General features: G+C 43.5%; 2 protein-coding genes across 2 annotated transcripts in view; one reads left to right on the forward strand and one right to left on the reverse strand.

Annotated features, from left to right (window-relative positions):
• igsf21a (immunoglobin superfamily, member 21a) overlaps positions 1-14,281 on the reverse strand; it is a 195,064-nt gene that overhangs the window by 136,700 nt on the left and 44,083 nt on the right. The gene's annotated exons all lie outside the window — the stretch shown is intronic.
• LOC133000613 (tripartite motif-containing protein 16-like) lies at positions 694-2,364 on the forward strand. The gene has a single exon (XM_061070559.1). It carries the CDS (start codon positions 694-696, stop codon positions 2,362-2,364), a length of 1,671 nt encoding a protein of 556 aa, XP_060926542.1.

A 14,281-nucleotide genomic window follows, 5' to 3' on the forward strand; every position in this document is an offset into this window, starting at 1 on the left:
ACCCAGGAAATTAGTGAAATCTCTCTCTCGCTTAAGAAAATGGTCTAGGCCCATGTCCCATGTGAGCCTGTCTCTGAATCTATTGCTCATGAGAACCAACTTCATAGACATGAATACACCCCCCACACACACACATACACACCGATACCCAATATGAATTCTGTGGAAACAAACTCCACCCATTTATTCAGATGTGCACCAAACTTTGTATGAGCTCTTTCCACACTCATATCGTAATCCTTCCACCAAGTATTGTGTTCATCTGCCTGCTAGTTTTTGAGTAATGCTTCAAAAACAAAACATAACCTCCTTCAGGGAAATAAATCAGACCTCTGATTATTATTAAATGCATCTATTAGATTGTAGTTGTTACTGTATGTTGTGAAAGAAGGATAACACACCCTGCCTCTCACTGAAAGCTCCTCCTACCACCAGGTGTAAACAGGCCGCTGTGAAATGCAGTCAATCCTGAAAAACCAACAACTTCTTCCTCAAACACAACCAGCTCCTCCCAGTCAGGAAATGTCTGTGTCTCCTCCCTTCACAGGCGTATACATGTAAGGACCAGTGAACAACAAGCTGTGAACTGTGGGAGCTGAGTCACTGCAGGGAGTGAACGAGAGGGGGAGGAGCAGAGATCTGTTTGTGTTCAGAGGAAGTGAACGTGTTAGACAGTCACTGGCAGCAGCTGAGATGGCGCAGCAAGAAAATCAACTGGACAGAGAAAGATTCTCCTGTTCGATCTGTCTGGATCTACTGAGGGATCCGGTGACTACTGGCTGTGGACACAGCTACTGTAAGAGCTGTATTAACACCCACTGGGACAAAGAGGAGGAGAGAGGAAGCTACAGCTGCCCTCAGTGTAGACAGACCTTCACACCGAGGCCTGTCCTGGTGAGAAACACCATGTTAGCTGATTTAGTGGAGGAGCTGAAGAAGACTGAACTCCAAGCTGCTCCTGCTGATCACTGCTATGCTGGACCTGAAGATGTGGCCTGTGATGTCTGCACTGGGACAAAACTGAAAGCTCTCAAGTCCTGTTTGGTTTGTTTGGCCTCTTATTGTGAAAAACACCTCCAGCCTCATCATCAGTCAGCTCCATTTAAGAAGCACAAGCTGGTGGAGCCCTCCGAGAAGCTCCATGAGAACATGTGCTCTCGTCACGATGAGGTGATGAAGATATTCTGCCGCACTGATCAGCAGTGTATCTGTTATCTCTGCTCTATGGATGAACATAAAGACCACGACACAGTGTCAGCTTCAGCAGAAAAGACTGAGAGGCAGAGAGAGCTCGGGCTGAGGAGAAAAACAATCCAGCAGAGAGTCCAGGACACTGAGAAAGACGTGAAGCTGCTTCAACAGGAGGAGGAGGCCGTCAATGGCTCTGCTGATAAAGCAGTGGAGGACAGTGAGGAGATCTTCACTGAGCTGATCCGTCTGCTGGAGAAAAAAAGCTCTAATGTGAGGCAGCAGATCAGATCCCAGCAGGAAACTGAAGTGAGTCGAGTCAGAGAGCTTCAGGAGAGACTGGAGCAGGAGATCACTGAGCTGAAGAGGAAAGACCATGAACTGAAGCAGCTCTCAGACACTGAGGATCACAACCAGCTTCTACACAACTACCCCTCACTGTCACCACTCAGTGAATCTACACACTTATCCAGCATCAGGATCCGTCCTCTGAGGAAATTTGAGGACGTGACAGCAGCTGTGTCACAGGTCAGAGGTCAACTACAGGACATTCTGAGTGAGACAGAGACAAAGATTTTACAGATTGTGTCTCGAGTTGATGTTTTACTGCCACAACCAGAGAACAGAGCTGACTTCTTAAAATATTCACAGGAAATCACACTGGATCCAAACACAGCAAACAAATATCTGTCATTATCTAAGGGAAACAGAAAAGTAACATTTATGAGTCAACAACAGTCATATTCTAATCACCCAGACAGATTTACGGATCGTTGGCAGGTCCTGAGTAGAGAGAGTATGACTGGACGTTGTTACTGGGAGGTGAAGATGAGGGTGAGAGGAGGAGTTTGTGTAGCAGTCACATACAAGAATATCAGCAGAGCAGGAAACACTTTTGAATGTAACTTTGGATGCAATGATAAATCTTGGATGTTAGTTTGTGATAGTAACAGTTATACCGTTTATGACAACAGTATCAAGACTCCAGTGTCAGGTCCTCTGTCCTCCAGAGTAGGAGTGTACCTGGATCACAGTGCAGGTGTTCTGTCCTTCTACAGAATCTCTGACACCATGACTCTCATCCACAGAGTCCAGACCACATTCACTCAGCCTCTCTATGCTGGAGTTGTGGTTTGTTATCCTGGATACACAGCTGAGTTCTGTAAACTCAAATAGACTTGATTAATTAAAAGCAGTGATTTAGATTCTGTGTTTACATCTGAACTTCCTTTATCACACATATTTACTTCTCACTTTGTAAAGACAGAATTATATAATAACACTGACATGAATGGGTGATAAAGAACTAATGCTGCTGTTGTTTTCTAAATCAATGTAGAAATCGGGTTCTGTGATGTTTTATAACCTGTATTGATCCTGATCCTCATCAATGAGCTGATTATTTGTTCTTTTCTTTTCCACATGTGAGATGGAGGTGAAATAAACTGATTGTGTTTCAATGTTATCACTGAACAAGAGTCACTGAATAAACTTTACTGATGAAATGATCAATAAACTCGTCCAACAGATCGACTTCACTTTGGTTTGATTTACAGCTTATCACGGCTCATCTCTGTAAAGTGTGAATCCACTCGTCCTCATTGTATTTACATATTTAGTGAACAGGCATATTTATCTGCTGCTGCATATGTTTCTGTTCTTTTTGATATTCTTATCTTCATCCCTTTCAGTTTTCAATTCAAGTTTGCTTCCTTGCTGAGATGTGGCCATGTGGCATCTCTGGCAGTTGGAGCTTCACAGGCGCAGCACAGGCAATTTGTTTGACAGCTTATTGGTGGCTGTTGTGAAACTGTATCTACCTGTGATGCTGCATCCTCACTTCTAACAAATGTCAGGACGGTGACCAAAGATGACGACAGGTAGGCGTGTACCCATATGTACAAAAACTACATCGATATGTTATTGATAATTTCTTTTATTATTTCTTAAAATATTTGCGCGATATTCTCTAAATTAGTTTGTTCTTACGTCTTAATTAATTGCCCCACATTCAAATTCATAGTGCTCCAACAATTCAGCTTCTCTAATTTGATTAAAGGTGCGAAAGTAGAGAATCGTCATGATGATTGAATCGTCTTAAACAAACTAACGGTGTTGACATTTACTGTGGATGAAGGAGCGCCTTGGGTGGGGCGTCAGCGGAGTCCACACGTCGCAGGTTAGTGATTTGTCACTGTACATGCAAGCTGAGCTCAGGGAGTGTTGCGTGGAGGCAGAGTCCCGATGACTGGCCGGTGATTTATTCTGGACGCGAACACGATCTGCGCCTGCGGAGAAGGTCTTCTTTTGTAAACAGAAAGCTGGTGAGCTGATGCGTTTTTCAATCAGAGTGATTTACTGTTTAATGACACGCTTCGGCTTCAAGAGTGTCAGCGGCCGTCCGCTGTAATCCACCGCCCCCCCACAAGCCCACGGTGCTGCAGTGGATAGCAATCACAAGGAGCCCTATCAGTGGGTCCTCATTCTGAAGGGGCCTTAGGCGTGTGGAATTATCACGTCACTGGTGAGAAGAGTCGGAGATGAAACACAGCCTGCCTGCCCACGTGGAGTTAGTCAGATGCAGCGGTGTGTGTGTGTCACTGCCTCAGTTAGCTGGCCTAGAAAGCGGCGGACCCTTTCGCCTTCCGTGTTCCACTTCTTCTCCGTCTGTGCATGACTGTACCTCGATGTACAACTGTAAACCACGGGCGGAGGTCTGTCCTTTAATCACACAATGGACAAATCCTGTTGCACCTCCACTCCTGGGTAAACTGTCCATTCAACCTGGAAGCCGCAGCAAAAGGCCGAACACAGTTTTTGAGGTTGAACGTGCCCCAGGATGTGTTTGTGTGTGCAGTGAGGAGTGAATTGCCTTGTGGTGCAGTATTGTACATCTTCCCCTGAGGGGGTGTAATCCCTGTACTGGGTGGTGCAGCTTGGGAAAATGCGCCTTCACCTACTCAGACTGTGTCCGATGTCAGGTGTGCAGGGTTTTCGGATCTATGACATTTTTTCAAAATCAAGAATCCTATTTTCTGTTACTCCTCAGCCTGCAGGAGTTACAGGTTTGTAGCAGGGAGCTTGCAAATTGGAACAAACTGAAAATCCCGTCTAAATCCACATTTTGGAGAAGTTTGAACGCACACCTGGCTTTTCTATCTCTTCCCTGACACTGAAGCTGAGGGGCGCCCGGTGGTCTCTGTCTCATTCAAAGTTGTCTCCCACACCTATAATGTATTCCTCTTGTTGATCAATGTCTTCACAATCATTTAGGCCTGATTTATCCTCGCTTGCGTCGTTTTGCCATCTAAATCTTCCTGAATGGCTCTAAGTGGTTTACCGCTGCGGTGACAGGGCCCATTATACCGTTACAGCCGCGGTTGCATACTTTACAGCCAACTACCGCCTTTGTGGTAAAGGAATTTGTTGTATAAGCTGTTTTAACGTCTGCTGATACATCACACCTACAGTGCTTCCTACTGCAGAGCCGTACCAACAGAGAAGGGTGAGGCTTCTCCTCATTTCCGTGCTAAAATGGCGTTTTCAGTTTTTTAATTAAGGGAATTGCTTGGATTATTTCTGGCCTAAATTATCACATCCATCAGGCTGATAATGCGTCTAAGCTGCAGTCCAAAAAGACACAGTTTTTTTTAATGTGAACCAACTTGACTCTTCGGGGATTCACAGGCCTGGTCCCTCCTCGGCCACACCAGGAAGAATAGATGATACACGCAGCCATGTGTGGTGAAGATAATCAAATTGGGAACTTGAATGTTCAGGTAAATGTGCCATTAGCTTGTGTGTTTCCTCTGGAGATTTGTAAAGACTGATATAATCTGTGTGAATGCACACAAATGCATTTGTTCATTCATATTCCTGGAGTGAAATATGTATTTGTTTTAATTGTTTAAGAATTGCAGATGCTCTGGTCTCAGCAGCAGAAGCAGCTGAAGTCTTGTCCAGGCTTCTCTGCAGAGCTCTGCATTTTATCACTGAGGTAAGATTACAACAGGCATATTTGATGGTACAGTGAAATTTTCACTTTGTGGCTGTGAGATTCCAGCGAAGGCCCTAAAACATAAAACTCAGGGGCGGACAGGTTCAGGTTTTTAACAGCAGTATGTGTTTATATTTTTAATAGAGGAGAATAATGTGTTTGTCATGACAACCAAATAAAAACTTTACTTGTTGAACAATGAGACGTGAAACTCTGCTGACATGCAGGCCTAGCAGAGATTATTTAAATGCACAATTACATTAATGAGTTTTTATGAGCAACAGATATTTGTGTGTCGACAAGCGTTTGGATCAATACACATGAAACAATGACACGTGTGTGGTGCCGCACATTAAACCCATCTCCCTGCCTGGTTAAAGACTTTCATTACAATGTCATACCTGGTAACTTTTATAGATACAGAGCTAACCTTATAAAACGTCAGAGGAAGTAAATCTTTCGCTTGAATATTGAAACTCTGCACTTCTCCACCTGCCTAAGTCTGATCCGTCTGCATCGTATATAAATTCACTCCAGGAGAAGGAAATGGTTTGAAATCCTTGTGATGTGGCTGCCAAACTATTTACAGAGAAGACGTCCGACTTCTGCTTTTTGACAAAAGAAGGTACTGTAGGTATTCAGAAAGTTATGTATCTGTGTGAAGATGATACTTTAAGAAGTATGTGGTGCTCACACAAGACACAGGCTAGATATATAATGTTCCTTTTTTAAACTAAAAACACAAATCGCAATGGGCACGTGTGTTTCCATGTAACAACAGCAATGGTGACAATTAAGTAAGAATTGAAAAGGTGATTTTACTCAAGCAAGCAAGTGGTTGATTGTTTTCAAACTAAAACACCGCCCCCTAGTTTTGAATAGTAGTAAAGTATTTTGGAGTAGTGTCAATGACTGGTCACATTGATGTGTTTTCAAAATAAAACTTACTGGTCTGGATGAATTCCTCACCTATGGCCTTTGAGCAACACTTTAAATTCATGTAAATTATGTAATCTTGAAGTAATGTAATGTAATGTCAGTCCTATTATCTGTCATCTCCAGCAGTTGATGAACAAGTGACTAAACCAAGTCCGTGTTGTGAAGGAAGCCTGCACATCTTGTACAGTTAGACTGAGGAGACTCGGGGTGGTGCAGTACAGTGAGGAGGCAGAACCTTCTGGCAAAGTGCTGCAGGGCAAACATCACTGAGAGACATTCTGTTCATGTACAACTAAACTGTAAAAGCAAAACACTTGTAGTCGAAGTCATACTCGTGGACAGGAAATGAGGAAATCATTGGCAAGTCACAAAAACGTGAATTTAACATCAGAAAAACTATCTGACAAACACGTCCAATGACACTGTTGCTGAAAATCAGAGTTTGATTAAGTTTGATTTTAAGACTCAATATGTTTATGTGGTGGACGGAGATTCTCATACTGATTTTCTGATTTTCATGCAAATCCGCTGCCGTTAATAAATGTGCAGCTTTGTTCTTCTAAAACAAAACTGTGGCCTTTGACAATAATCTATAGCCACAGATTACATTTTCCATACAACATATTTGCTTCTGTAGGTTTATCTCTATAGAAACATGATTTCCAGGCTGCAGATTTATGCAGTTTGTGTCGTCTGCTGATCTGTCGGTGTAAATAAAGGAGATAATGTGTTTTTTCCCAGTTTATGGTGCAGCTGTATTGGTTTTTTTATTACACTAGTCTCTTGTATTTGAAAGGGGCCACAGGAGCAACTGGAATGTTTGTTTGGTGCTTGTATGAATTTCACTGCAGTTTAAACAAACTCGTGACAAATGCCTGAATGAACTGTTCCCCGGATTATAGAGAGCAGCGACTGAGGATGGAATAATACAGAAAGGTGGTCTGACTCATACTGTCCCGTCCAGTGAATCTGCTGTAAGTGAATCAGCTGCAAGACAAGAGCCGAGGTGGGAAGTGGCCGAAGTGTCCAGTGAGAAATGGAGCGGACACCTGCGGCAAAAACACAGAACACGCTTCTCAAATCCAACCAGTCTTACCTGTCGGAGGAAGTCTTGTTTTTCAAATAACAAGGTGGAATTTTTCACTTTTTTCTCAATTTCCATAAAAGCTTATAGAAATATGAGTGTGGGTGTTTGTACATGAAGTAAACACATTTATAGTTGAAGAGAAGTCACAGTCCAAGTTATAATCACACACACACAAACACACACACACACACACACACAAACGCTACAAAGTTTTCACCCCTGTCCCTTTGTTTGTTGGTTCGTTTGTTTGGAGGCAAGATTACACAAAAAACACTGGACAGATTTCCAAAACACGGACAAGGATTTGTTTCCTTTCTTTAACATCGCGATGAAGAATATTTTGTGGATCTTGGTAAAAAAAACTTATCTGGCTCATTCAGGGGACTGATATTCATAAATGTGTGAAATTTGGTGGAATTGAAGGAGACTGTTGTCGACTGAATAAGGTTCAAGTGCTGTTTTAATTAAAAAGTCGGGCCATGAAAAGGGATCATGTGACAGCAACAACACATGTGCTGCCTTTTCAAAATTAATTTTTATGTGAAACATGACAGGAAGGAAACAGGGTGATGTTCTTGTTAATGCAAAACCATAAAAGAATATTCTTGAATGCATCAGCTCCAAAAGCCGTTCCGAGGTTTTTCCCTTGAAACGACCAAGCAGCTTTGCATTTTCCATTTACTTAGTTATAAATACTGCAAATCCAGAGCTGAGAGGAATGAAATGTCACACAGGACCCGGGAGTCGCATTAATAAAGGCCTCAAAAGAAGTCATGATGCTGTTTCCAAGGAAGCAAGTCGTCCTGGTAACCCAGAGACGGACACACTGGGTTATCAATCACTGCTTGTGCATTCAATCTGTGGAACCTCTGCATCACCACAGGTCATGAGCAATGGCAGGGAACAAGGGCCGGTGTGGACAAATGGTCGTTCTGAATGTCAAACGCCGAGGTTTGAGGAACGCGTCAGGCGCACGGGGGGAAACATGAACTGCAGAGTCAATTCATCACGGCGGAATTGTGGCCGTTACACCGGAGGTATTTCATGTTGTTTCACTGACTATTCACAACATCTCTCTTTACCCCGGTCAACCACACCACCAAATGGAAAATTACCAGCCGGCACAGTTTATTCAAACCATTTTAGTGTCAAGGCTCAAAAGAAAAGAGGAGAATCCAGTTTGTGTTCTCAAAAGAGAGAACAAACGGAGAGAGGAAAGAAATAGTGTCAAAAATGACCTTAATATAAGATACTGGGGATTGTTTTCACAGAAATGTACAAGATTCTGTGAATTTCTGGAATTTAATTATATATTTCTTTTACCTAACGGCCTTCGAAATGAGTCACCGCTACTTCAAACTCATCTTCATTATATCTAAGTATAGAAAGTACAACACAAGAGGTTTGTTAAAACCTCTTGTAAGGGCAGAGGCATCACGTCGTAATAAAGAGATTGTTGGGAACCGTTTTTCCTTCCCCATAATTATTCTAATACTTGTTGTTTATCAGCAGATACAAATACTAAGTTAACAACTCATGTATCTGGTTATCTGGGTGAAACTAAAAATGTCAGATCCGGCATTTTAGCTTTTGAGTATTGGGGGCATTTCCGCTGTTGATAATATTAAATTCATATTTATGTGTATAGCACCGAATAACAACACACATTATCTCGAGGCACTTTGCATAGTGAGGTTTAGACCTCACACAATTAAATTGAAAAGCCGACAGTTCCCACGACGAGCCGGCACAGGGGAAATAAAATGTTTATACTTTTCTAACTTATACATCTTACAGGAGAGAAGGATCAGTTACTAAAGGGACAAAACCTACAGGAAATAAAAAAGATTTCCCAATCTTACTTATGAGGTTTTTTGTAACTTACAAGTTGTGACCCTAAAGCCCCAACAGTGCGAAGATGTAAAAGAGGCACAGATGAAGAGCAACACAAACTCATCACTGTATCTACTGTATCGCCCGAAAGTTCAAAGAGTGGCAGGCGCATAAGCACACAGTCGATAATTGAAAGGAAACTTCAGCCCCTCGTCTCGCTCCTTCTCCCTTCTTCTCTCGGATGTATCGAGCTCAACTCCAAGTCGTACACTGCGGCTCCCTCATCCATTTACAAGGTGAGAATTACCTGCACCGAGGCATCAGCTGCCTGAGAGCTCACCGGACTCTAAGACCCTCCACCTGTTGCCCCTGGGCCTCAGCACCGGTCCGGCCCCGGAATCCATGGTTGGATATATGACATCAAAAGGGCCTAAGAGGCGTGTGGGGGGGGGGTTTGTTCATCACTCAGAAGCAAACCGGTGAGGGGGATCAAAATGAAACTCGCTTGCCGTTTTACCAGCGCTGCGGTGAGGATTAAAGGACTTTGCCGGCCCCCTGAACGCATCGCCAGCCCCCTGCCTGCATGCTTTGTTTCAGCAGCTTTCAACCCCCCCCCCCACCCCCCCCCCTCATCACTTCAATGGAAATCGCCGGCCAACGGGCTCCTCCACTCGTTGATCCTGTTCACCTCCGTGTGGCTGGAGGTGAGGAGAGCATCCTGTCATGGCTCAACCTTTACCGTCTAACAAAGGAGAGACACATCCCACAGCCAATTACAAGCTTTGTTTCCTGGAGGAGGAGGAGGAGGAGGAGGAGGAGGAGGAGGAGGAGGAGGAGGAGGAGGAGGAGGAGGAGGAGGAGGAGGAGGAGGAGGAGGAGGAGGAGGAGGAGGAGGACGAAGAGGAGGAGGAGGAGGAGGAGGAGGAGGAGGAGGAGGAAGATGAGGAGGAGAATGGGGAAGATTTGGAGGAGGAGGAGGAGGAGGAGGAGGAGGAGGAGGAGGAGGAGGAGGAGGAGGAGGAGGAGGAGGAGGAGGAGGAGGAGGAGGAGGAGGAGGAGGAGGAGGAGGAGGAGGAGAATGGGGAAGATTCGGAGGAGGAGGAGGAGGAGGAGGAGGAGGAGGAGGAAGATGAGGAGGAGGAGGATTAGGAGGAGGAGGAGGAGGAGGAGGAGGAGGAGGAGGAGGAGGAGGAGGAGGAGGAGGAGGAGGAGGAGGAGGAGGAGGCCACATGACTGCTGATAAAGACGAAAACAAAACCACACACATGTCCACCCCCACCCACTTTCATTTCCTCTTCCTTTTTTCTCCCCCCCGACACAACCGCACCGGCACTCCCATGCTTTTTGTGCGATGTGAAATTTCATCCCCTCTTTTATATTTCGGCACTAACATCCACATGAAGTAACTACTCAGCTCAGCAGCAGAATTATTCATTGCGGAGTGGAGGTGGGGGTGGGAGGGGGGGGGGGGGAGACCTGTATTAAAAATTGCCAGAAGAGGAGACAGCTGTCCCAGCCCACGTTGTCATGTGATCTCTGCTGAGGGACCCGGCTGGGATTCCAAAGCCTCATTTGAAAACAAATTAAAGAGGATTAGAGGCTGAGGCTCCTCCCCTCTGTGCGTCCTGCCGGCCAAACTGGTGACCTTCCCAATGACTTCCTGTCCCGTGCACCGCGGCAGATATTAAGGTCGTATGGATTCAGAAAAAAAAAAAAAAAACGCCAGCGCCACTACATTGAAAGCAGAAGAGTCCAAATAAGATTCCATAACAAGCTGAATAAACAGGTGAGTGCAGCTTCTGTAAATAATCATATTCAATGCGGTCCATAGGAATTTGTTTTCCTGCACAGAGGGTTTGTATGATGAGTCACATAGGAGAAGAAAAATCGGAGATTAGGGAATAATATAACAAGTATTATTACAATAATAAATTCGAGAATTGAGAATAAAGGTTTCATATTATGAGACTGAAGTCGTAACTGAGAAGAAAGTCATAACATCTTTCTTCAGAATAGTTCCTTAAACAATCTTTTCAAAGTTATCTTATGATTTATGATGAGCCCAAAGATCGTTATTTGTGAAACTAAGATATAATTTAACAGGATGCCACACATTCCTGAGGCTGATCTTGTTGTATCCTTCCTCTAAAACTACACCTAAAGTTATGAATTTATTCCCGTAATATTATTACTAGATGTCCCTACTATTCGTAGTGTCATAGTATATTTAAAATGAAACTAGGACAAAGAAGTTAAATCACTAAATCTCAGCATTATCCACAGGATCTTCACTGGTTGATTCTCTCCCGGGCCTTTGCAGCAGCCGGTTTCGGAGGCTCTGGTTTTCTTCCTCTCGGCCTTTAGCCAACACAACAGTTGCTCCTGTGGATTTAGGTCAGGCGGCCGGAGAGTCCAGACGAGAACATGCCACAATCCGCTCGTTAAATAACCTCCTTGGCCGCCTCGTCCGAGCGTTCGGGATCTGAATTAACCTAAAATTAGTGGGGCAACGCGGGCGATAAAATGAGCCATGAAAACGACAGCGTTCACCTCAAACGCCCTTTATGACGAAGGTGAGCGACTCTTCCTCACGGTGAAGTGAGTGGAGTCGAGTCTGATGCGGTGGACGAGGCAGAAACAGAACCTGCGCACTTCACATTTACATAATCAGCTTTTTAACTTTGGCTGTTGTTGCTGCAGGAACTAATAACAACCTCTTGTGTGATTATTTAGATTTTTCTTTTAAATGAATCACATTTTTTTAAACGAATCAAAAGAAAACCTTGACAGGGTACCGCTGTTCAACCACTGAGCAACCCACTGACTAAATACCCCTTGCCAATATTTAACTTAATTGTCCTGGTTTCATTTTAAATATACTATGAAACTACGAATAGTAGGGACATCTAGTTATAATATTACGGGAATAAATTCATAACTTTAAGTGTAATTTTAGAGATCAGCCTCAGGAATGTGTGGCATCCTGTTATATTATATCTTACTTTCACAAATATCGATCTTTGGGCTCATCATTAATCGTAAGATAACTTTGAAAAGATTGCTAAAGGAACTATTCTGAAGAAAGATATTATGACTTTCTTCTCAGTTACGACTTCAGTCTCATAATATGAAACCTTTATTCTCAATTCCCAAATTTATTATTGTAAAGGGGTAGAGTGGTTGTCCTCTAACCTGAAGGTCGGCGGTTCGATCCCCAGTCTGAACCATCTGCATGCCAAAGTGTCCTTGGGCAAGATGCTGAACCCTAAATGGCCCCCCCATAGAATAACAAAGTGCTGCAAGTAGATGCACTGTATGAATGTGTGTGTGAATGGGTGAATGTGAAACTGTACTGTAAAGAGCTTTGAGTGGTCTTCATCAGACTAGAAAAGCGCTATATAAATACAAAACCTTTACCATTTACCATTTAGCGTGCCATCTAGTTCCGTGTGTCATTTTATATAACTTATTTTATTTTATTTTTTCATTTTATTTCTTTTTTATCTGTATTCTTTTGTTTGGTTGCTTGTTTCTTAGGTTTACTGTATTTGTAACTTGCTCTTCCTTGAAAGGAAAAAAATAAAAAAATAAAATCCATTTAATTCCTTCCAATCATCTTTACATCGTTTACTTCCTATAATAAAAGCTTCATGTCTTAAAAAAAAAAAAAAAAAAAAAAAGAAAACCTGATATCAGACACGTATTCAGAACCGCTCCATCCATCATTGTATCACTTTACTTTGTGTTTGGAAGTGTGTTTTATCGGGGGGGTAGGTCACCGTCAGTGTCCGTCCATGCCTGTTCGCCGTCTTCTTGGACTGAACCAAGGGTATTTCCACTAATTACACAGACACTGGTTTGATCATCTTTCAACATTGCCCCCCCCGCGGCTGCACATACACGTAGCACTAATCGGTCTTCATTAACTCTGGTGTCACACGTGTAACGCTGCTGTCCACGTCCCCCCCGACGGCCGGCGAGCGGCAGGCAGGACGAGTCAAACCAGACACGGCTTTTTCTCTGTCCTGCGGCTTCATCCCTGTAGTCGCTTTCAGATCTGGCAGGAAATGTGGAGTCATGGAGTCGTCGGGAGGGAGGGAGGGAGGGAGGGAGATGAACCTCAGGATCTGATCAGTTGATATTTGGATTTTTAAAGCACAAAATTGCTGACCAGACACTATGATTGCAGCAGGACTGCTTGACATACCGTATTGAAGTTATCCTTCAAATTGTTTACCCTCATCAATGCTGCTAAAAAACTTTAATCTTGATGACGTTTTCCTACACTTGACATCTGTTGCACTTCTGTCCGTCCTGGGAGAGGGATCCTCACATGTGTCTCTCTCTGAGGTTTCTACATATTTTGCCTGTTAAAAGGTTTTTTTTGTACTTTTTCCTGACTCTTGTTGAAAGTTAAGGACAGAGGATGTCACACCATGTTAAAGCCCAATGAGACAAATTGTGATTTGTGAATATGGGCTATACAAATAAAATTTGATTTGATTTGATTTGATAAAGCAAGGGAAGTTACAGGAAATTGGTGTGATTCCATCCATCAGGCGAGTATGTGTAACGAAACTTAACCCTACTGCTATTGCCCTGTATCTTGTGTATTTTTAAATTATTATATCCAGGGGTGTGGCCAAATATGGAGGAACAACTCAACTATAACTTAAAGGGGAAGAGCAATCGCTTGCAGGCAGGAAGAAGATTAAATGGAATTTCCTTCACATTTTCCTTCAGATTGCACGAACCTGAATGGGGATCTTTAGCGATTTCCCCAAATTATACAAATTCATCCATTCTCACCTCCGTTATGTCTCTCAATGAATCCTGTAATCGTGCACTCCTGCATTTTCTAAATGGTTTTCCGTTTCCTCATCTCTCTCTCTCCGAGCCGACGTGTTTATGTAGCCGAGTGAAAGAAAACGAACAGAAAGAGAGAAACGGAGCGAGAGCGCAGACTATCACTCGTCTTGAGAGAGGGGAAGTGGAAGGAATTGGTATTCACAGCAGTCCCTCCATTTTGGATTCTCGTTGGGAGCTTGGCTGTGGCCGACTGCGGCTCTGACACACGCACATCTCCCCCTCGCACTGTTAGTAAAAGAGCTACTGTGTTAATTGGGCTAAACTGTGTTAGGGACGGGAGGGGAAATTAATGCACGGCTGTAAACAGGCACGGATGAATCACATCTGTCAGGTTTATGAGATCAGAGAAGACGTACAGGGTGTGTGTG

This window comes from Limanda limanda, chromosome 4 (assembly GCF_963576545.1).
Source record: "Limanda limanda chromosome 4, fLimLim1.1, whole genome shotgun sequence".
Classification (NCBI taxonomy): domain Eukaryota; kingdom Metazoa; phylum Chordata; class Actinopteri; order Pleuronectiformes; family Pleuronectidae; genus Limanda; species Limanda limanda.